This window comes from Capricornis sumatraensis, chromosome 1, assembly GCF_032405125.1.
Source record: "Capricornis sumatraensis isolate serow.1 chromosome 1, serow.2, whole genome shotgun sequence".
NCBI classification, from domain to species: Eukaryota; Metazoa; Chordata; class Mammalia; order Artiodactyla; family Bovidae; genus Capricornis; species Capricornis sumatraensis.
The window spans coordinates 150,656,974-150,681,993 of record NC_091069.1 but is presented as its reverse complement, the minus strand read 5'-3'; the positions used below and the strand labels follow the sequence as shown (position 1 = coordinate 150,681,993).

Below are 25,020 nucleotides of genomic sequence, written 5' to 3'. Positions count from 1 at the left end.
CCATGGACAGAAGAGCCTGGCGAGCTACAGTCCATGGGGTCTCAGTCAGACATGACTGAGCATGCATGCATACCTTCACATACCGCTTGTTCAATCATTTACAAGAATCATAGAAATTGTGTAAGTAAAGTAAAACTTGGTCCATTAGTTACAATCTTCAAGTACAGAACAAAAATGTTGTATGCTCTCTCCTCTTTCTTTTTAAAATTTATCCTACCCCTGTTTTCTGCCCTTAAACATCTGTCTTAAAATAATATTACTTGCATTTTGATTGAACCATATCAATGTGTAAATCTCATAAGGTAAACAGATTATGTTTTTTCCTCTAACTCCATTGTAATTTCTAAAAGAGGGCCAAGCATGAGGGCTCAATAAATGATTTTGAAAACAACATGCTCTGAAATTGATGCTCTGATGTATGTTATCAACATCAACTGTAAATAGTCCAAGTCTGAATTTTACATGCAGAGACAATGCTTTACAACATCTACCATGCCTGGATGCCTATAGGTAAAATTAATGCTATAAGGCCTAACTTTGATGTTAGAAAAGCAAAAAAACACAAAAACTTAAGCTATTTATGCTTAAAAAATCCAAGGTGTGCCCCAACTTCACTACTTCCAGAAGGAACTTAGCATAAAGCAGTGTGATTTTTTAAAGTAATATTACAACATTACAATATATTTAAGTAATATTACAACAAAAATATTTATAATGCTTACTTCAGCAATTTCAAACAAAATGAACAATCACAAAGATTTCAGGTGATAAAAGCCATCATCACTGGGAATTACCAGCTCATTTACAAAGCAAAAGTCTTCTGTCCTTTCAAATACAGAATTTCAAAACATAAGTTAAAAACTAAACCCAAATGTGGTTAGACTGAAACAGTAGTAGACACAGTTGTAAAACATGGACTTCTAACACATTTTCAGAAAGAGAAAAGCAACATCTGCCAAGTTTAACAAAAGCCTGAGCAAGATGTTAACACTTCCAGTGGACCAAGTTTCTTCAGATGTAGAAATCCTATGTTAAAGTCTCCAAGATGTGGCTGGGAAATACTAACAGTTAATTTCTTAATGAACAAATTCTTAATGAGTGTCTTCTAAGTAGCCCTGAGGATACAGCAAAGAACAAGATAAACAAATCTCTGCTCACATGGTACTTATGTACTAGTGTGGGGAGACTGCAATAATTTAATAAGGAAAATAATAGCTGGTGACCAATGCTCTGATGAGAATTACTATAACATGATAATGTAAGTGGATAGCTACTCTAGACTGACTGAACAGGAAGGGCTTCCTATTTAGTATGTTTGAACTTAGGTCTTAATGTCAAGAAAAGGCCAACCATTCAAAATTCATTAGCTACTGCAAATGGATAAGACAGAATGAGCTTGGTCAGTTGTGGCACATTAAGAAGGCTGGTGTGGCTGGTACAGCATAACCTACAGGAGAGTAAGTAGGTTCCAGCAGATAGCAACCATGGTAAGCAATCCAGGGGGGAAGCCACTGACAGGTTTAAGCAGGAATGTGATGTGACTGATCACTACAGCTGCTGAGTGAAGAATAGAGGGACAAGATGGAAACTAGGAGTCCTGTTTGTTTACTGCAGAGGTTTAGGCAAGGGAGGACGACAGCACATATTCAGATGATGTAAACAAACAAGCAAAAAAATAATAATAAAAGGAAAAATAAATTCAGGATGTGTTTTGGAGACAGAGACAAGACTGGATAGATCAGATGTAACAGGTGAAAAAAGTAAATGAATAAATCAGAATATTCCTAGGCCTTTGCGAAATTGGTTAATTGGTGATTGAATTTACTGAGATAGGGAAGTCTGGAGAAAAAGCAGATTTGGGGAAAAATTCAGGAGTTGAGTCTCATTTATAGTTAACATTTTCATCAAATAAGTAAAGACTTCAAGAAGACAGCCAGGTATATGAGCCTCATGTTCTAGGGCCAAGTATGAGTGTCTGAGAAGAGACTGCTCTGAAAAGTCCAATGGTGCAACCGGATTATTTGCATCTCACAGTAGTCAGTGTTCTTTAGAACAGTACACTTTGGGAGACTAAGAGTTAACAGACAATTTGACAACAATGACTTACATAAACAAAAGGTTTATAAACTATTATTTTAGAGATGAAATTGTTATCATTGATAATTAAATAACTTTGAGAAATTTAAGTGCACAGACTGGCTTCCTGACTGCCTGTCTATGAATCTCTGCCTCTCCACTTACCAACTGAATAACAGTGGGCAAATCACTTAACTACCTCAATTTCCTCCTTAAAAAAAAAAAAGGAGATAATAGTAACTATATCATGGTTATAGAATAATCTGTGAAGATTAAATGAGCCAGTACATGGAATCCAATCAAAACTGTATCTGGCAAAGAGTCACCACTCAACAAGTGCAAATCAGTATTGTTACCTGTGATCTCCCCGCACTGTACACAGAAATGTCTTCATACTTCAGTTTTCTAGTTAGATGCTGAGTAAGAGATGGCATCAGTTCAGTTCCGTTCAGTCGCTCAGTCATGTCCGACTCTACGACCCCATGAATCGCAGCACACCAGGCCTCCCTGTCCATCACCAACTCCTGGAGTTCACTCAGACTCACATCCATCGAGTCAGTGATGCCATCCGGCCATCTCATCCTCGGTCGTCCCCTTCTCCTCCTGCTCCCAATCCTTCCCAGCATCAGAGTCTTTTCCAATGAGTCAACTCTTCACATGAGGTGGCCAAAGTACTGGAGTTTCAGCTTTAGCATCATTCCTTCCAAAGAAATCCCAGGGCTGATCTTCAGAATGGACTGGCTGGATCTCCTTGCAGTCATCAAAGGTTTAGAATAAGCCAGGGAAACATATGAAAAACCCGCCTCAAAAGAAGTGGAAGCGAAGAGTCCTGCAGTTTGCTAAAAATATTCTTTTTAAAAGTAAGTTATACATGTGCCAGTCATTCCTAAATCCATGTCTCCGATGCAAGCCTGGAGCTGCAGACTCATAAACCCAGCTGTTTACTGGACTCTTGACTTGATAATTTAGTGAGCATATTATTGGAATAAAAAGGGAAAACAATCAGTGTTCTCTTCAGTTTGTGAATGACTGACTGCTTCCAATAGCAAGAATTCTCTCTCTCTGCTCCGTAAGTCACAAAAACTGTAATGTGAGTAACATTCAGCTTCACACTGAGAAAGTGCCCAGTTTGGTGAACTGCACCTGGTCACTTTAGCACTAATGTTTTGGAATCATGATTCTAATGCATGTACTGTTTACTGTATGTATTGCAGTAATTATGTGTTATGTAGTATTACATGTAGTTGTTTAGTCACTAAGTCATGTCCCACTCTTTGCAACCCCAGGGACTATAGCATGCAAGTCAATAATTTCTTAAGGTAGGCAAGGAATAAAGCAGAGAATAAGGAAATAAGTGAAATGAAATACTAGAAATCACTAGAGGATTCCTAGGTTCTGTTGCCTGAGGCAGATTGGGCAGCACACACCTCAGCAGAGGCAACTCTCAGTTGCCTTGTCCTGGGCCATGACTCCAATCCCCACCAATGATGATGCCAACAGGGTAACCAGACATCTCAAGTAGACAGTCCCAGCAAAATTCTAAGAGCACGGCTTTCCACTCTCAAAGTGTCTAGACTGGATGAGAAATTGTATGTCTACTTGTGTACATTATCACCAAAAGTCCTGTAGCATATGCATTCACTCATTCAGCTAATATCTACTAAACATCTACCAAGTGCCAGGTCCCATGTTGGCCTCCAGTACGATTCAGGATTCTAGCACAGGCATACCTTGGAGTTTCAGTTGAGTTCCAGACCACCACATTAAAGTGAGTATCACAATAAAGAAAGTCACATGAATATTTTGGTTTCCCAATGTGTATAAAAGTTACATTTCACTATTCATACTCTATTAAGTGAGCAATAGCATTACATATAAAAAGAGTACATACCTTAAGTAAAAAATAATTTATTGCCAAAAAAGGCTAACCAACACAGGGTCAATGCAAACCTTCAATTGTTTAAAAAAAAAATGTAGTATCTGTGAAGCACAATAAAGTTAAGTGCAAAAAAAAAAGAATGACTCTAGAAAAACAACAGGTTATGAAAAGACAAACTGCTGCTGCTGCTAAGTCACTTCAGTCATGTCTGACTCTGTGCGACCCCATAGACAGCAGCCTACCAGGCTCCCCCGTCCCTGGGACTCTCCAGGCAAGAACACTGGAGTGGGTTGTCATTTCCTTCTCCAATGCACGAAAGTGAAAAGTGAAAGGGAAGTCGCTCAGTCGTGTCCAGCTCTTCACGACCCCATGGACTGCAGCCTACCAGGCTCCTCCGTCCATGGGATTTTCCAGGCAAGAGTATTGGAGTAGGGTGCCATTGCTTTCTCCATGAAAAGCTAAAAGATGTATGCAAAAAAAGGTCATATGTAGATCAAGACCCTTAGTAATGAACTCTGAATTACAAAGCACATGCAAGAAGTCATGAAAACAGCAAAAACAGTTCATTTATTTGACAACAGATAGCTGGATGAGATTATATGCAGTATGTGTCAGGATTTGGGCATCCATGTGTATATATAGCTTCCTCTTAGAAAATGTACATAAGAATTCATAACCACGAATGTTAGGCTTTTGTGGTAGATAAATGTAGACTTTTGAATCAATGACTAAATGTTCCATCACCTTGCCACCATAAGCATGAACTGGGAACAGGGGATTTTCAAGGAAGGATGTTTACTTTCATAGGCAAGTAGCATAACACATCAGTTTTAAAAAGAACCCGCATGCCAATGCAAGAGATGCGTGTTCGATTCCTGGGTTGGGGAGATTCCCTGGAGTAGGAAAGGACAACCTGCTCCAGTATTCTTGGCTGGAAAATTCCATGGACAGAGGAGACTGGTGGGCTACAGTCCACGAAGTCCCAAAGAGCTGAACACGACTAAGCATACACACACAGTGCAACACATACAGGAATAAAGGCATTTTACAACTATCTTCTCTTTCTGTGACTTAAGGCACTATTTCTCTTTTAACTTTCAAAACAAAATATAATTCACACATTTCAGACTGATGTTTCTCTATTAACACTGGTAGGATTAGGAAACTTGGATTGGTGCAACTGTGATTTCTTCTGAATCAGAAACATTATTCAGATTAGTGAGACAAATCACCAGTAACTAATCAACCAAGCAGATCTCAAGGAAGCACATACACTTACCTATTTTCAAAGCAGGTAACAAAGCAAAGGCCTCTGATAAATTTAATGCTGGCAATTTTCAAAGCCCAGACTTACAGTTAGAAAGAACCTAAAAAGTAGGGTGATCCTGGAGACTCCAACATACCTTGATGGGAATCCTTAGATGACAGAGGCTGTAGCACTTCACAGTTCTATCTAGGTTCAAAGTTTAAAACTCTTTGTTGGTAAAACCCTTAAAGAGGCGATCTCTAAGGATCCCTCACTTTACAGATTGTGACCCTGAGGACCAAAGAAGTCACACAGTAATGTGGGAAAAGTGTGATCTTAAAAGTCAGGTGCTCTTGACTAACCTCTTGCCAGATCTCTCCCTTGTCTGTCATTTAAACATAAAGGTAACACTTACCTTTTAGGCATGTTATGAATATTAAATTAAAATGCTTACTTTTTAAGCATGTTATGAAGATTAAATGAATTCATATTTATGAAAACATCTGGCATACAGTAGATACTCAATATATGTTAATTTCCTTCTTTTGAAAGGGTGACTAACTTCAGAGACATATAGCTGGCAATGGGCAAGAGAAAGGACTAGAACCAAGAATTAAGTTTCCCCTTTACCACTCAAAAAGTGTTTACTTCTTAATTAGCCTTTATCCTTGAATCGTGCCATGAAATATAGTTTTTACACTTCAGTTATGAGAGGCAGGGTTTATTAAACGTGAAATACCACAACCCACAAAAAAAGGTATTTGTGCCTTTAAGCACATACATCTGCTAAAAACAAAGTGACAAAAGGGGTCAAGTAGTTTAATCAAGGAAGTATTATATTGTCAACCTTTGTAAAAATGCCATCTGCTCAGGTTGTACCTAAAGCCTGTCCTTCTGGAAACAATGCTGTAGTAAATAGAATTCTGTTGTTTTTAATGGCTATTTCTCAACTGATATTTCAACATTAGTGTTTGTAGCAAATATGTATCAACTGTCAATTATGTGCAAGGCCCTGTGGACTCTACAGACATGAATCAGGCTTTGGCTTTTTCTTCAAAAAATCTTAGAATCTAGTAAAGAAGAGAGGCAGACCTTGAAGAATGATGTTTTTTAAAAAATTGTATATTAAGCCAGGGACTTGAAAAATTCAAGGCCAGCCTGTGGTTAGGAGTTACTTAATGTTTTATTTAATGCTATCTATTCAAGGATAAAATGTTCACTGCACTGGCAGTGGGTACACACAACGTAATAAACACTGTCCGAAGTGTGTTAACTGAATTCTAGTCTTGTTTCTGACACCAACCAGCTTTGTGAACTTGTCATGTTATTTGATAGCTTTAGGTCTCATGTTCCTTAGCTGTCAAATGCGTGAGTCCAAGCGAATCTCCAAGTCTCAGGTTCTAAAAGTCCAAATTACATGATGATGATGATAATAATGACAGCAAGAAAAACTAAAGCTTATATTTACTGCGCACATGTTATGTACCCAGGCACTATGCTCAAGGGCATCATTTGCGTTATCTTCATTTAATCTTCACGACAATCTTACGAAACTGGCATCATTATCCTTATTTTACGGATGAGGAAAAGGAGGCGAAACAGTATTAAAGGGCTGTAGGAGCGACCTGAACAGAAGCAGTCTGAATCTAATCCAGGAGTTAACCCTTAATCGCTACGCTCAAACTCCCAGTCTCCGCATAAACTGTCTTATCCATTAAGAAATAAGGAAGAACAGAAACCAGCTCGGGAAGGGATTCCTCCTGGCTAGAGGGCAGATCTGAGTTACTGTCACACTTGTCTGTTTCACGTGTAGTAGATCTCTTGCCCCACTTGCTCCGCAGCGCTCGCGCGCTTCCACAGAGGCGCGCACCACCGCGCGACAGACCGCGGCCACCGCCAGCGGCTGCGCCGGCCCGGGCTGAGGCTCACGGAAGGGCTGGGGGTGCGGGAGGCAGAGTGGGTACCTGGGCTGCTGGCTGTTCCTGCCGGCTGGTTCTCCCACCACTCGTCTCCAAGGTCGTCTGCCATCTCCACGCGGGACTCGGCCGGGGCGGAACACCAGGGAAAAGCAGGCGCCAGCCGGGATTCGCGCTGCCTCAGAGCCGGGTAGCGGGCGTTGCAGCACGCGGAGCCCCTACTCAGACACTGTCGCCTCCGCCCCGTGGCGATGACATCATAACATCGGCCCCGCCTCCCCGGCAGCCGTGTCCAACTCGTCGCAGTTTCTACACCCGTGTGGACGAGCAGGGTCAGTTTGAAGACTTAAAATAAACCCCTACAAAAGCCAAAAGAAGAGAAGACACGTAAGCAAAAATAAAAGTGTATCAACTTTTTAAATGGTTATTTTAAAACTTTTTGTTTAGGTTTTATTTTTGCCGAATAGATATTGTCGAAAGTGCGAGACAGAATGCTAAGACAGTTTTTCTCCATTCAGTTTCAAAGGCTTTGGGTCGCGGGAGAAAACCGTAGCACGTGGATGTGTTTTCGTCTGTATGTTACAGTTTGGGCGTCAGTATTTTGCACTGTTTGCTTTTTTAAAAAACGTGCACAAGTCATGACCATGAATTTTGGACCTTTGTGGTAGATGAGAGTATTGCTTTTTAAAAATATATATATACTATATGCGGAAAGAAAATGTTCACTGGTCCAAAAAGGATTGTCCACGGACAGACCCGAGAAATCAGGGTTTCAGAGTCGACTTCCCCACATCCCCTTCGGTTTTGTGAAACAAGGGAAGAAGAAAGGAGCCAGTCGCTGCCCAAGTTTAGGTAAGAGACCTACAATGCTGGTCTCATGTCCTGGAGTGGCAGAGATGGCCGCTTGGCACCTTGTGCTGGGGCCAACTGGAAAGTAAGTGTGGACGATACTTTTCAGGACAGACACTGAGGTGAAAGTCATACAAAGTGCATTAAATACACGCCGTGTGCCTGGCACTATGTTTTGAATACTGGTTTAAAGATGAGTAGGATATGATCCGGCCTTCCAGATTTCACCAACTTGAGAGGGAAGCTACTGCATGTAAGAGTAAAGGTCTAAGCTAAGGATGGGAATGCATTCTCAGAAAGGACCGGGACTCTCAATCTGATGAGGATGAATCAGAATCAGTTCAGTCACTCAGTCATGTCCGACTCTTTGTGACCTCATGGACTGCAGCAGGGCAGGCTTCCCTGTCCATCACCAACTCCCAGAGCTTACTCAAACTCATGTCCTTAGAGTTGGTGATGCCATCCAACTCTTTCATCCTCTGAAATCCCCTTCTCCTCCTGCTTTCAGTCTTTCTCATCCAGCATCAGGGTCTTTTCCAATGAGTCAGTTCTTTGAATCAGGTGGCCAAAGTATTGGAGTTTCAGCTTCAGCATCAGTCTTTCCAATGAATATTCAGGACTGATTTCCTTTAGGATGGACTGGTTGGATCTTCTTGCTGTCCAAGGGACTCTCAAGAGTCTTCTCCAACACCACACTTCAAAAGCATCAATTATTTGGCTTTCTTTATGGTACAACTCTCACGTGCATACATGACTACTGGAAAAACCATAGCTTTGACTAGACAGAACTTTGTTGGCAAAGTAATGTCTCTGTGTTTTAACATGCTGTCTAGGTTGGACATAGCTTTTCTCCCAAGGAGCAAGCGTCTTTTAATTTCATGGCTGAAGTCACCATCTGTAGTGATTTTGGACCCAAGAAAATAAAGTCTCTCCTTGTTTCCATTGTTACCTCATCTATTTGCCATGAAGTGTGGGACTGGATGCCATGATCTTAGTTTTCTAAATGTTGAATTTTAAGCCAACTTTTTCACTCTCCTCTTTCACGTTCATTCAAGAGGCTCTTTAGTTCTTCACTTTCTGCCATAAGGGTGGTATCATCTTCACATCTGGGTTATTGATATTTCTCTGGGCAATCTTGATTCCAGCTTGTGCTTCATCCAGCCTGGCATTTCTCATGATGTACTCTGCATATAAGTTAAATAAGCAGGGTGACAATATACAGCCTTGACCTTACTCCTTTCCCTATTTGGAACGAGTCTATTTTTCCATGTCCAGTTCTAACTGTTTTTCTTGACCTTCATACACATTTCTCAGGAGGCAGGTCAGGTGGTCTGGTATTCCCATCTCTTGAAGAATTTTCCACAGTTTGTTGTGATCTACATAGTCAAAGGCTTTGGCATAGTCAATAAAGCAGAAATAGATGTTTTTATGGAACTCCCTTGCTTTTTCGATGATCCAACGGGTGTTGGCAATTTGATCTCTGGTTCCTCTGTCTTTTCTAAAACCAGCTTGAATATCTGGAAGTTCACGGTTCATGTACTGCTGAAGCCTGGCTTGGAGAATTTTGAGCATTACTTTACTAGCATGTGAGATGAGTGCAACTCTGCGGTAGTTTGAACATTCTTTGGCATTTCCTTTCTTTGGGATTGGAATGAAAACTGAACTTTTCCAGTTCTGTAGCCACTGCTGAGTTTTCCAAATTTGCTGACATATTGAGTGCAGCACTTTCACAGCATCATCTTTCAGGATTTGAAATAGCTCAACTGGAATTCCATCACCTCCATTAGCTTTGTTCATAGTGATGCTTCTTAAGGCCCACTTGACTACCGATTCCAAGATGTCGGGCTCTAGGTGCTTGGAGAATTTTGAGCATTACTTTACTAGCATGTGAGATGAGTGCAACTCTGCGGTAGTTTGAACATTCTTTGGCATTTCCTTTCTTTGGGATTGGAATGAAAACTGAACTTTTCCAGTTCTGTAGCCACTGCTGAGTTTTCCAAATTTGCTGACATATTGAGTGCAGCACTTTCACAGCATCATCTTTCAGGATTTGAAATAGCTCAACTGGAATTCCATCACCTCCATTAGCTTTGTTCATAGTGATGCTTCTTAAGGCCCACTTGACTACCGATTCCAAGATGTCGGGCTCTAGGTGAGTGATCACACCACTGTGGTTATCTGGGTCATTAAGACCTTTTTTGTATAGTTCTCCTGTGTATTCTTACCACCTCTTTTTTTGTCCTTTATTGAGCCCATCTTTGCATGAAATGTTCCCTTGGTATCTCTAGTTTTCTTGAAGAGATCTCTGGTCTTTCCCAATCTATTGTTTTCCTCTATTTCTTTGCACTGATCACTAAGGAAGGCTTTGTTATCTCTCCCTGCTATTCTTTGGAACTCTGCATTCAAATGGTTATATCTTTCCTTTCCTCCTTTGCCTTTCATGTCTTTTTTTTTTTTTCCCTCAGCTATTTGTAAGACCTCCTCAGACAACCATTTTGCCTTTTTGCATTTTCTTTTCTTGGAGATGATCTTGATCACTGCCTCCTGTACAATGTCACAAACCTCCATCCACAGTTCATCAAGCATTCTGTCTATCAGATCCAATCCCTTGAATCTATTTGTCACTTCCACTGTGTAAGGGATTTGATTTAGGAAAAGTTATTCGTCTTTTATTGACCACCTACTACCTATGCAAGAAATAGAAAGCAGCATTTGGTGCATTTGTTTAGATTTTACACCTAACCTATGCCATACTGGAAAATACTGCTCTAACTCACTTATCAGTGGAGTGAAAAGGCTGCCAGTTTTGAGTAGGGGCAAAAGAAGAGAAAAGTCGGCAGTGGGTCCAGGCTGTGAACATGCTGCTCTCCTCCTTAGTTCATAATGGTGTGGCAGATGCCATGGTGCTGGATGATAGTTAATGATGCCATGTAGAGACCGGCAAGACCTGAAAGAAGAACCACAGCACCGCTCCTAGGGTTTTAGAGTACGGCCATGCCTTCAGTTTTTCCAGTAGTCATGTTTGGATGTGAGAGTTGGACTATAAAGAAAGCTGAGCGCTAAAGAATTGATGCTTATAAACTGTAATGTTGAAGATTCCTGAGAGTCCCTTGGACTGCAAGGGGATCAAACCAATCAATCCTAAAGGAAATCAGTCCTGAATATTCATTGGAAAGACTGATGCTGAAGCTGAAATTCCAATACTTGAATCTCCTAATTCAAAGAACTGACTCATTAGAAAAGACCCTGATGCTGGGAAAGATTGAAGGTGGGAGGAGAAAGGGACGACAGAGGATGAGATGGTTGGATGGCATCACCGACTTAATGGACATGAGTTTGAGTAAGCTCTGGGAGTTCGTGATGGACAGGGAAGCCTGGTGTGCTGCAGTCCAGGGGGTCACAAAGAGTTGGACAGAACTGAGCCACTGGACTGATCTGAAGTGATGCCTTCATCAGCCAGCTATTCAGAAAGCAGTTACTGACATGATACAGAGTTCTAGCTGAAACTAAGCATTTGATTGTGGGGCATCAAATGAATATATTACCAGAGCTGTCCTTCTGGACCTAGGTTTTGTAAGGTTGGGTGCACACAGATAGCACCCAGTGAAAAACAGAAATGCTATACATGGGATCATATCTAAGCAGTCCAGAGGTTTTAATTTACATGAACAGGTGGCAAAGATCTCTGTGTCTTGTATTCCTTACGCCTATTGCTTCATGAGGTGTTCCCTGTGACCAGTTGATGCTAATGGTGGAAATATTCACAACGGATTCAGGCCGGATATGTTATTAGAGCTGAAAATGGACTGCTACTGCACTGCAGTCCCACTAGGGAGGGGTCCTGAAGAACCGTAGTGAGGAGAGTCCTTCTAGTAGGCAGAACTTCAAGGTGTACATTTAGCTGTCTCCTTTGCACGGGGAGAGAGACAGCATGAGCTCAGGATAAATAGCGCCCTCCCTGAGCAATAGTGAACTGTGCGGCTGAGTGGGCCAGGGTCCTAGAAGATATAATGTTTGAAGTTCAATAGCAAGGAGATCTGGGAAGAGACATGTGCAGGGAGCCAGGTAGTGGGCAAAAGTGTGTGCATCTTTGTGTCCCATGTCCGGGTCCACTGGTGAGGATCCACTATGGATGGGACACTAAATATCTAGGAAGACATACTGCCGGTTGTATTTAACAAAGATGGCCACCAGTGCTTCCCATCCCACATACTCTTCTTACAGTGTGACCTTGACGCGCTTTCCATTGAGTAGTGGAGTCTGGTTCCCTCTCTGTGAACCTGGACAAGCATTCATCACCTCCACTGGGCTTCTCAGGTGGCTCAGTGGTAAAGAATCCACCTGTCAATGCAGGGGACATGGGTTCGATCCCTGGGTTGGGACGATCTCCTGGCAAAGGGAATGGCAACCCACTCCAGTATTCTTGTTTGGAGAATTCCATGGACAGAGGACTCTGGTGGGCTACAGTCCATGGGGTCACAAAAGAGTCAGATATGATTTAGTGACTAAACAACAGCAAAACAACTGATAGAATATGGTAGGAAAGATATTCTGTGACTTCTGAGGCTGGATCTTAAAACTCCCGCTCATTTCCGCATGGCTCCCTTGGAGTATGTGCTTGGAATCCAGGTGTAGTACGGTGAGAAAACCACACAGAGAAACCACATGAACAGGACATATGTTCTTGAGGAACAGCTCAGCTGAGGTCCCTGCTGACTGCCAGCATCAGCAGGCGGACCTGTAAATGAAGATGCTTTCAGATGATTACAGGCCTCAGTTGTTGATTTCCCTCCAGCTGTAGCCCCAGACATCATGGAACAGAAACAAACCATCCCCACTCTGGTCCTCAGAAGTGAATTACAGACCTACTTTTCTCATGTAAGAAAAAAAACCTGCCCGTGGAACTGTTGTTTCTCCTCTGGCCACAAGAGGGAGACCTTGTTCCTTAGGAAACCTAAGGAACCTAAATTGCAGAAACCATGCTTCCAATCTCTTATGGCCTGCAGGGTACCCTACTTAGAATTGCAATGAATTTTCCATCTTTTTCCCCACAGGGCCTGGTGAAGTCAAGTGGCTAAAGTAAAACTTATGGTTAAAAAGAGTGCATATGTTGAATATGTATGAGCCCTAGAGATCCCCTCATTTGGAAGAAACACATGATGTTTAACTTCACCTTTGGAACCAGAAAATTGACGTGGAGACTACATGTTTAGGCTTCAAGAAGAAACTCAATTCTGGTTTGCCCTTTGGAATCATTGGGTAAAAGTGGACTGTCCGCCTCTGGCTGCCAGGTCTTAAGCTCCCTAGAAGGTCACATCCACTGACGTGGAACAAATGCAGTAGGCGCCAGCCCCGTGGTGGTCTGCAGAACTTCCCTGGGAGGGGCTGGGGCTTCTGCTTGTGGTTTCTGGACCGCCACTGTGCTACTGCTAAGACTCCTTACCCTTTTGGTGAACACTGTGGTGAACTTGTTGGTAAAGGAGGCTGCTGGGTTAGTCCTATTAACAGATGTTTTCCCTCTAGGTTGGTTTTTTTTTTAAGATTATTATTATCAATTGTAAAATGCACATCACATAAAATTTACCATGTTAACTACTTTTGAGTGTACAGTTCAGTGGCATTTGATATATACACATTGCAGTGTAACCATCACCACCATCCATGTCCAGAACTCCTTTCATCTTGCCAAACAAAGTCTACACCCACTAAGCAATACTTCTTCATCCCTTTCTCCCTCAAGCACAAAATCACCCTTCTGCTCTGTCTCTGGATTTGACTTCTCTGTGTGTCTCATATAAGTGGAATCATACTGTTTTTGTCCTTTTGTTATTTGCTCATTTCTGTTAGCATAATGCTCCCCAGGATCATCCATGAGGTAACATGTCTCAGAATTTCCTTCTTTTGTAAAGCCTGAATAATATTCCATTGTATGCATATACCACGTTCTGTTTGTCCATTGATCCCTCAAAGAACATTTAGGTTGCTTTTACCTTTTAGATATTGTGAATAATGTTGCTATGAATTGGAGTGTGCCAAATAACTCTTTGCGTCCCTGCTTTCAGATCTTTGGGGTATCTACTCAGAACTGGCAATGTTGGGTCACACAGTAATTCTGTTTTTCATTTTTCGAGGGTCCTCTGTACTGTTTTCCACAGCTGCTGCCTAACTTTACTTTCCCATCAGCAGTGCACAGGACTTGCAGTTTCTCCATATTCTCACCAACACTTGTTATTTTGGGTATTGTTTTGTGTTGTTTCATAGTAGCCATCCTAATAAGTGTGAGATAGTCCCTTTAGTTTTTAAAGCCAGCTGCCCTCGTACCTCTTAAGGGAGAAGGATGTCACCATGACATCTGTCACTATATAGCCTTTGGGTAGCTGGCTGTCTCTGTTGTCTCTGGTAAGGACAATAACTAAGAAATAACTGAGGTCATCAGTCTCTCTCTGGGGGCAAGCTAATATTCTAAGCCCTCACTGGCAGGGTTTGCTTCTTAGGCAGCTGAGAACTTTTCTGTCCTGCCTTTAGGCAATATGGTGTAATAGCTCAGGGCGTGGACTGTGGAGCCAGATGCCTGGGTTACAATTTTGGCATTGCCTTTTATTAGATCTTGGACACGTTACCTTGCCTCAGTTTCTTCCCCTGTAATATGGAGCTAATAATAGAGTCATTATAAGGAGTAACTAAGTTAATACATAAAGACATTTAGAGCATTTTGATCCCTGGTGGTCACTCAGTAAATTGTGGCAGTTGTTACCCCTCCATAACAGACTGTAATACCGGCCACAACTTCATCCAGCCTCCCAAGTGTTGAAGATAGTTACTGTTACCACCTACTGTTTTATAAGTGCAAAAGCTGAAGTTTAGAGACCTTAAAATAATTGACTCAAGATATCACAGCTGGTAGAGGAGCTGAGACTGGTTCTCTGCCCCTGGCCCCAGAACCCTCTCCTAACACGTTCTGTATTGGTGACTCTGATTTTGGCAGAACAAATGACAAAGCCATCATTGTCCTTGGTGAGGAAAGGCAGCTCTTACTAGCAGGCAGTTGGAGCCTAGTAAGCATTCCATCAACTTTCCCCATTGTGTTTGTCACCCAGGAATAAGAGCAGATGGGAACGTTGCTGCCAGCCACTCACTCGTCAGATGAGAACTGGCTTGGCCGTGCTCATTATAGAATTAATTTTTAGATCTTGGTGGTTTTAAACAAAGCGTGTAAATTGTAGGTCTCCACAAGAATCATAAACTTTAATTTAGAAGTGCCTTTGAATCTAATAGTCCATTTTTACTTGCATTAAGATAGCAAAGGAAAAAAACCTCTGAAAAGGTTCTGGATGCCTCAAAGGAAAATTCAGTTAGATGGTTCTGTGTTTCAGTAACATACACAAGAAACTTCTGAGTAATTTCTTAAAATGGGATAATGTGCCCCACTTTTAAAATTCCAGTGCACTTATCTCTAGAAATTAGCAAAAAATAATTTTCTAATAATAAGTCATTAACAAGTATTTGACATCATAAAGAATAGCTTACTTGAGAATAAAATTGACCCTGATACAAAGTATTGGTTTTGAAAATGAAAGCATCAGAAATCCTGTGTAACTCTTGGCCAGAAGAAAGATAACTCTAAGGCTATTCCATAGATATTCTTCTTTTTCGTAATATGGAATGAACATGATATTTACTTTCAGAGTCACAAGAACCATTAAAAAAAAAAAACTTTTCTGAAACATAGTAAAACATGATTGATTTGCACTCTTTGTTGGCCGTATGTATATTCATCGTAATTCCATGTGGGTTGGGATGACATTTCCCTTTGCTGTGTCTATGATGAAAGGATTTGTCAAATACATTCCTGCAATGAGTAAGGGAGATTTTAAACCAGTCCAGTCATTTTTGTCTGCAAATGGTGCCACTGGATTTGAGTGAGTCTTTTCTCTCCCTCTTATTACCACAGGCCACCAGGTCTCTCTCCAGGCTCATGGCTCCACCCTTTATCTTCTCAGCAAATACATGTCTGGAGCACAGACAGATCCCACAAGTCCGTGTATAAACCAAGCATCTCTTCTTTCCCTGCCTGGAGCAGGCTCCCCTGCGAGACTGCCTGTTTCCATCAGGGGCACTGTCTCTATTTTCCAAGTGTATCAGTGAGAGGAAACCATCTCGGAGTCAAACTTCCATCGCCCTCATAAGGCCATTCTGCGACTGTCCCCAGGCTCAGTTCAGTCTATCGACTATCTCTTCAGTTTCCAGTTCTTCTTCATTCCACTTCCTAGCCTTTAGATAGCTCCATGGTTATGCAGTCCTTAAACCCTGACACTGACCTGACATTTACTCTCACTCTTGAGACTTGGTTAGGCTCCCTCCACCATCAACCCATCACCCCATTCCTGGATTAAAGCTGTTCTGGTCTAGTCAGTGGTTTTGTTACCTGTATCATGGCTTCTCCATAGAATTATCAAAGTAACTTTTCTAAAATGCTTATGTTCATACCATTTTTTCTGCTTAAGGACCTACAATGTCTTATTGCATATTAGATAAAATATAAATGTATCTTCCCTATATGTAAAGCCCTGCATCATGTGATTCTGCTTTGGTTATTAAATATTTCCTTTTAGTTTTTGAGTAATACTTCTGGTCTGCTGCTGCTGCTGCTGCTAAGTCGCTTCAGTCTTGTCCGACTCTGTGCGACCCCATGGACTGCAGCCTACCAGGCTCCTCTGTCCATGGGATTTTCCAGGCAAGAGTACTGGAGTGGGGTGCCATTAGTCAGGCCATTTCCCTTATCTCTGCTCTTTCCCCCACCCCACCCCTGCCCTTTCTGACTCTCTCTTTCTCTCTCTCTCTCTCTCTCTCTCTCTCACACACACAAAATACCAGTTTCCTCTTCTATGAGAGGAAGAGAGGCAATTCTTCTTGGGATGCCGTATGCTCCATTCATCCAAATTCTATCAAATTAAAGATGATTTCTTTAAAAGTCGTCTTCTCAAAAATAAAACTACCTGAGATTAGATTTCATCTCACATTAGGCTTCTAAATAAGCTTGGAACATAGAATCTTCTGTATAGTCTTCGAGCTGGATTCAGTCACACCTCACATCAAGTTTAGCACTACCTCCCACAGCAGCCCTGAGAGAGTCTTTATTCCTCCAAGCTGGTGCTGGACCAGTACTCTATGATGAGCTGTGGATGCAAAGATGAAACCATGAGGTGCCTGCTCCCAAGAAGCTTACACTCTCTCAGTAGGGGAGACAGACAGTTCAGTGACCAAGCAGGAAAAGTGAAGATTGTATAGGCAAGGTCGGAAGGAGAGGTGATGCTTGTGTGTGTCCCAAGGGCTGAAGAGGATTTACCCCTCACCAGGGGTAAATCAGAGAAGCAGACAGGTCAGAAAAGCATTCCCAGGAACAGAGCAGCATGGAATGGCCTTCCTTTTTCTGAACTTCGCTGGCCCATATGCATCCAGTGAGCTGTATACCGCCTTTGTTTGCAGATCACCTGGAAATCAACTTGTTTAACAAACCTTAATACCCTCTAAACAGATGGCACTTTTTAAAAGAATGGTCATGTTTTCTGTTCCTTATGTGCCCCTCACATTGCCTGGTAATACCAGGTGCAAAGTAGGGGCTACTCTGTGTTGTGTTTTAACATAAAGGGATACAGTAGACACATAGTAATAATGGCTTTGCCCTGCTTGTCCAGCATTCTGAATTCCAGCCATTTATTCCTTCCTGCCTCTGTCTCCTGTATCCATCCTTCCGTTGACTTTTGTGACCAGCACTGTGTGCACAGGAGATAACTGGTCCATGTTATGGAAGAGCCTTTAGTCGTTTGGGCCACGTGGAAATGGAAACTGCTGTCTTGAGCTTTCAGATTGAAGGGTTTAAACAAGTAAGTTAACCAGCCACAGACTGGTGCTCCATAGTTGCTTATTGAATGATCCCTTTATAATAAGTTACGTGATAAGTTATGATCATTCGGAGCTTGATAAGTCATCACAAAAGAATTCATTCCTTATCAGTGATGCTTATTAAGACCCTTAGGTTCTTGAAACAGGTCTGCTTCCCATCTGAAGCTCCACCCACCACTATCTCCCTTCAAAATCTGTGTGTCTGGTATGGCAAACGGTGACAGAATTTAGTACTTACAGGTTAGTTTTGTGTGTGTGTGTGGGGTGGTGCGTGGGGAGAAAATAAATTTGTGGCAGTTTTTCCTTTTAAGATGGATGTGACAGATGCAACAGCTAATTGTCCCCCAAAATCTGTTATACTTTCTTCTGTATTAATAGAACCTGTGATTCTTAGCTGGACATGTGGTTGCCCTAAATAAATACTCCATTTCCCACACTGCTTTGCAGCTGGTTGTGGCAATGTGACTAAATTCAGAGCATGGGATGTGGGTGGGTGATTTCAGCAACCCCTCAGTTGAGTTCTTTAGGAACGAAGCATGCGCTCCCCTTCCTGACTTGTCCTCCTTCCCACGGACTGGAGCAGGGCTGCTGGTTTGCTCTCCTGGCCCCTGGAGATGAGGGCCATGCCCTCGGGGTGGAAGAGCAATGCGACAGAAGGAGCCTGGGGCCCTGACTGGGGCTGCCGCAGCAACCCCAGCCTGCTTATACTTGCAGCTGCTCTGTCAGAGAGAAAGAATTGTCCCCATTAAACCAGGATTGGGGCTTCCCTAGTGGCTCAGACAGTAAATAATCTGCCTGCAATGCAGGAGACCCAGGTTCGATCCTTGGGTTGGAAAGATCCCCTTGAAGAGGGAATGGCAACCCTCTCCAGGATTCTTACCTGGAGAATTCCATGGACAGAGGAGCCTGGCAGGCTATCACCCATGGGGTCACAAAAAAGTCGGACATGACTGAGCGACTAACGCTTTCACTTTCAAGCTAGGATTATGTTAGGTCTCTGTTTCAGCAGCTAATTAACACATTAGGGGATAAACAGTTATGAAGTTCAGACAGTGTCAGCTGAGTGATATGAACAAGATGAGAAACATACTTTTAAAGGTATTTAATAAGACTCTTTTTTTTTCAAATCAGTACAAAATTTTAAATACAAAAATGATTTGTTATTGACATGTCTCAAATCTATCATGGAAACTCAAAAAAAGTTACCAGTCTGTTCACCATTCATGGTTATCTGTAAAATATTTGAGAACAGTCACCCACTGCAGACATTCTTCTCCCCTGTGGGATGTCACCCTGCATTAAAACTCTGTATTGAAATAACAATATTGTCAGTTTGGTCCATTTCACATGGAAAGGTTCTAGTTAATTTTGAATTACTAGGAATTGTAGCACTGTCCCTATACTTTAGCACATGTGTTTGTTTCATCTGCTTTTACACTCAAGTGTGTTAACACGATGTGTAACACTCCAAAGGGAAACACAGATACATAGATAATTACTTAAAACTCTTTTTTAAATTAAATGGAGTAATTCATTTAGCTCTGAGATTAGCACCATTGTATAATAGAATACACAATATCTGGCATAGATTTTGCTCCTCTCCTGTCTAAAAGTTAGAAGCATATGCCTGATAATACACACACACACACACACACACACACACACAGAGGCAATTGAATAACTACCAATAAATAAGTTGGAAGGTATTTGAAAAGTGAAATTTGGTTTTGACTAAAGAGGTACTTTCTCTCTTTGTGGAAATAGAAAGCCCATACATGCAAAGATAAATATAGTTTTATAAACGAGCTGAGCTGACTTGCTTCTGAGCCATTTCCATGCAGCTATTCAGCAGATGGAACCCAGTGGACCCAAGTGGCCCTCGTAGCCATTGGCCCACAACCAGCATCCTCAAAACCAACCCAGAAGATGTTTGGCCACATCCACACTGTCTGCTTTGAAAATGAAGGTTGAATGGGATATGTTTTTGATGGGAAAAGTTTGTCATACATTTAGCCATGAGTAAGAAGCCACGTGGTAATGAACTCACTTCTCATTCTAATGAATTGAGAACAAATGGTGCTTGTATACCATATAAGGAAAAGAGGGAAAAGACAGCTACTAGGCTGAGGAGAACATTCCTGATGGTTCAAATGATTCTGATTTCACGTAGACACAATTCCATGTGTGTTTATACCGTATTTATTTGTGTATTTTCCCATCTGTACCTATCACCTTGTTTCCTCACTCTTAATTTTGAGGAGAAGATACAAGACTTCACCACCATAGCCCCACATTATTCCCCCCAGTGGCTTACAGTGTCAGCAGCATACTTCCAGCCAACTTGAAATGCCTAGTCTGTGTTTTGAGACCAGATTTTAATGTGCAAAGCAATTAGTATGTAACTAAGTGAAAACCTGGAAAAATATGTATTTTTCTCTTTAAAATTGTATTGATTCTTGTACTTGTGGGGTGACATAAAAAGCATGGGCTGTCTTTGCCGTTTAACATTCCAGATGGCTCTTCCACAAGTTGCTTCCTGCATTTTTAGTACTTACAGCAGGAAGTAACATCCATTTGTTAATTTAAGACTTCAGAAATTATTTTTTCAGAAAAATTTATTTTCCCATATAATTCTGAAACTCCCTTCTCTTTCCCCAAGTAAAGGATAGCATAGATTTAGGAAAGTCACTCTGGAACCTCAGATGACACACTGATTTGTATGTATACTACGCAGGGAAATTTCACTGAAATTCAGTCAGTACTAAAAAGTACTGATATCCCCTTCCTGGATGAAATCTCATTGTAGTTATTTGTGTGTGTAGGCAGAGGAAGGGGATTATTATATGCATGTAAACACAGTTAAGAGCTGCTGTTGATAGTGAACATTCCACAAGACTGGAAAGTTCGGCGGGGAGAGGGTTATTTTTTCTTCTTATGACTTCTAGGTGTTTATATTAGTTGATTCATAGTGTAAGTTACATGGAGACAAGAAGAAAGAAAAAAAACTCACAGGAAAGAAAAATACAAGAAAAAAAGGAACAAATGAGTTACTTTCCGCTCATGTCTCCCAGCTGGTTTGTTAGCTTCTTGTGGGACACTGTCTTAAGCCCCGCAAAAGTGTCTCATCCAGTGCTCAGCACAGAAAAGGCATGAGTTAATGCATTACAGTTGTTCTTCTAGGGACACTAGACATACAATTCTGAGTAGAACTCTTGTAAAAGACACAGCCTCCAACAGGGGTGAAATACCCTGTGGACTAAAGCCCTACCCTGGTTCTTCGTCCCCGTCTCACTGGGGAAGAGCACTGCAGGACAGCCCCACATCCCAGGGCAAAATATCTGCACAAATACAGAGGAAATTATGCAAGTAAATACGGTATGTAATTGTTATCACTGACATTTCTTTAAGCCATATTTATAAATATTTTAAAGTAAACACTATGAGTGAGTGACTTTCATTATCTATGATGCTCTTTCATACTGAAATACTTCGATCTGAATAAGCAGGTTATCATGGAAGCACATAACATAAGCAGCTAATACAATTCCAGTGGGTACAACACGAGTGTCAGTACTTGATACATAAATCTATCCCATCATTTTCAATCACAGGCTGCCGTGCAGAGCACTAAGCATGCATCTTAGTTTTTATTTGTACATGACGGTTCAAATTTTCACTTAAATATAACTTTCCAACCATATAAATGTTTCGAAGCAATTATGTTTCTCATTTGGATTTTTTGGGGTGCATCATTTTCTTTTCTTCTATTAAATCTCTCTCTTTCTTGTTTTCTTTTTTTACATGGGATACAATAAATATCCTGAAAAAGAGGAATGGACGTACTGCCCAGCGTACAGCCCCGCGGCCTGTTCAGAGGGCATCTGCAGGAACACCCGGTCCCCGGGCCGGAGCAGCAGCACCGCACTGCCGGACGCCTGGTCCAGGAAGCCCTTCTTGTACTCGTCGTACGTGTACATCACGGGCTCGTTGTTCTTAAACAGAGCAACCCACACGTTGCCCCCCTTGCAGTGAACGTGGTATACAAAGTAGTAGACCCCAGGGACCTCGCAGGTGAAGATGCCCGTCTGCGGGTTGTAGTTCTGTCTGCCGTTATAGAGCAGTTTGTCGAACTTCACTGGGGCCCCCACGGGCGGGAAAGGCGCCGTCAGCTCAGCGGTGAACGCGGGCATCTCGTAGGCCGGCCCTCCTCCATTCTTGCCTTTCTTAGCCCCGTAGGCGTGCGGGGGTTTCGCTCCGTCGATTCCCAGCCCCATATCTGGCAGGTACTCTCCATGGGGTGGTGGTGTCGGGGGCATCACAGCTGGGGGCCCTGGGGGCCCAGGAGGGCCTGGGGGTCCTGGAAGGCCGGGCTGGCCTTGGGGACCGAGGGCACCAGGCTTCCCCGGGGGGCCATGAAGTCCTGCTACTCCAGGCTTCCCTACTCCAGGGAACCCCGGGGGCCCCGGGAGACCGGGTTCTCCTTTGGGGCCAGGAATTCCAGGTGGTCCAATGGGGCCACTCGGGCCTGCAATCCCTGGGATGCCTGGGGGACCCTGTAAACCCTGATCCCCTGGGATTCCTGGCTCTCCCTTTGGTCCAAGCAGCCCTGGGGCACCCGGTAGTCCTGGCAAACCTTTGAGCCCAGCCTCCCCCTTGGGCCCTATGGGACCTGGTAAGCCCCTCATGCCAGGGGGCCCCACTTCACCAAGGAACCCTGGCTTTCCTGGGAAGCCTTGAAGCCCTGGCTCACCCTTCGGTCCTGGTGGCCCCTGTGGCCCCACAACCCCACCTTCTCCTTTGGGTCCAGGAAAACCGATAGCCCCTGGAGGGCCCATAGGACCTGGGATTCCAGGCAGGCCTGGCTCTCCTGGGGGACCCCCCAGTCCAGGAGCGCCTACTGGTCCTTTCTCCCCTCTTGGTCCCAGAGGCCCAGGAAGACCCCCAACACCCCTGTCACCTTTAGGTCCAGGGAAACCTGGTTTCCCGACCCCTGGAAGGCCCGGGGGTCCTGGCAGTCCTGGCAGGCCTTGCTCCCCTTTACCACCTGGAAATCCTGGCTGCCCAGGGATCCCGTCCTGGCCCGGTTTACCAATTCCAGGTATCCCAGGAGGTCCTTGAACCCCTGGGACCCCGATAGGGCCTTGTGGCCCAGGTTCGCCTGGAGGGCCTGGCTTTCCCAGGGGGCCCTGGGGCCCAGGGAAGCCTGTCACTCCTGGTTTACCCACTCCTGGAAGTCCTACAGGGCCAGGAGGGCCATGCATCCCTGGAGGACCCTTCAGGCCTGGCAGACCTGGCATCCCGAAACCCTTCTCTCCTTTAGGACCCTGAAGGCCTGGAGGGCCTGGTGGTCCTTTGGGTCCTCTCTCACCTTTGGCACCTGGTTGCCCTGGTAACCCTGGCCCACCTGGCTTCCCAATGCCAGGAAGTCCGTGAGGCCCTGGAGGCCCCTGCGGTCCAGGGATCCCCATCGGTCCGATCTCCCCTTTGGGTCCAATTTCACCTTTGGCCCCAGGCATTCCCATGGCTCCTGGCTTTCCTGGCATTCCAGGCATACCTGGCTTTCCAATTCCTGGATACCCCTGTGGCCCTGGTTTTCCTTTGACTCCAGGTATCCCCTGACCTGGTAAACCAGGGGGCCCAGGTGGTCCTCTTGGGCCAGGCTCTCCACGGGGACCTTGCTCGCCTCGCAGACTGGCTAATGGTATTTCTACCGGGAGAAGGGAGAGAGAAAAAGGGAGGAGGGCACAAGGAAGGGAGGGGGGAGAGAAAGAGAGAGATTAACATTGATCATCCTTCACTTCATTTCAATCATGTAGTTCTGACACTTTGGCCCATTAATTATCAAGAGAAAAGATGAGGAATAATGTGTTCGTATTCCGGAACTGTATGATCTGTATTTAATGGACAGTTAAGCTGTTAATTTCTTTGTCATGTTTGAGATACTGTTTTGAGAACTGATGTCTGCAGCTGCTTTTATCAGTGTTAGGTTAAGTAAGAAAACTAACAAGTAATGAAGAAATATTTTTCCCAGTACAAACTTGGAAATATTATGGTGTGTTCACTATAAAGAGTTCAAAGAAGGATAAAGAAAAATCAAAGTTGTGTATAAGCTCCACTACTCAGAGATAATTGCTTGACGTTTATGTGTATTTCCATCTCATGTGTTCTATATATACATATTAATGTATATGTGTGTGTGTGTGTACTTTAAACAACGTTGGAGCCATTTTTATTTTTTCTGTTTTATCCCTACTTGTATTTTTCTATGTCCTTGAGTTTTAAATATAATAATATATGGTAAAATAATGTTTTCTCTTGTGCTGAAGTCTAGTATGATGTAGGATGACGGTCGTTATGATGTGGACACAGGAAAGAATAGAAGCATTTTATTTTGTATGTGGTTTAATGACTTCTTAAACATCTGTCCTCTGGAGTCAAATTGATTTATTTAATTTCTTTAATATGCTATAGGATTTCCTAAGCCTCAGATATTTCTTTAATAAGCTATTTCTCACTTCAAATTTGGTTTTGAAACAGGAGAAATGAATTAGGTGTTTTAGGATGATAAGCAGTACAGATAAGGAACCTAGCTGGGATTAGGAGCAAAAAGCTCTTTCTGGCCTTGAAATGAGATCTTGACTGGGTTACTTAAGCCATTAGCATCTTTGCTTGCTTATATGTATGGCAAGTGTAATACACCTGCACTTCAAGATTGGATAATATATGTGAAAGGCATTATGCTTTCTCGAATTGTTATCAAAATACAAAGCACATGCTGTTATACTGACTAAGCTATGCCTTGCAGAGAAACAAAACTCTGAATCTCCCATGCTACTGGGAGTAAGGAATAACATCAAGAAAGGAAATTTCATTGTCCCAAAGTCTTATTTTTAACTATTAGTTGCATCTTAATCCTGCTGTTGTGTTTTTCACTGACCTACTGTCAGGGAACAAAATAGAACCACAGAACTCATATTTTTTCTAAATTCCTCAGTTGCAATCTGGTACCCATCTGAATAAGTACAGGAAGTTTCAAAATCCAGGCAGGCCATTCAAGAAAGGAAGGAAAACAAATGACTGAGTAATCCCCCAAGTGGAATATCAGCTCCTAAAGAGAAGAAATATAGCTCCTAAAAGAAGGAAATACTTCT

General features: G+C 42.7%; 2 protein-coding genes across 2 annotated transcripts in view; both read right to left on the bottom strand.

Annotated features, from left to right (window-relative positions):
* The window catches only part of CMSS1 (cms1 ribosomal small subunit homolog), a 397,612-nt gene extending 390,332 nt beyond the window's left edge, over positions 1-7,280 (bottom strand). Inside the window, exon 1 of the mRNA XM_068982987.1 lies at positions 7,166-7,280. Coding sequence (XP_068839088.1) covers positions 7,166-7,229 — 64 coding nt within the window. The 5' untranslated portion in view covers positions 7,230-7,280. The remainder of the gene's footprint in view (positions 1-7,165) is intronic.
* Positions 7,281-19,009: 11,729 nt separating this feature from the next.
* COL8A1 (collagen type VIII alpha 1 chain) overlaps positions 19,010-25,020 on the bottom strand; it is a 166,973-nt gene continuing 160,962 nt past the window's right edge. Inside the window, exon 4 of the mRNA XM_068960475.1 lies at positions 19,010-23,576. Within this exon, the coding sequence (XP_068816576.1) occupies positions 21,667-23,576 (1,910 nt within the window). The 3' untranslated portion in view covers positions 19,010-21,666. The remainder of the gene's footprint in view (positions 23,577-25,020) is intronic.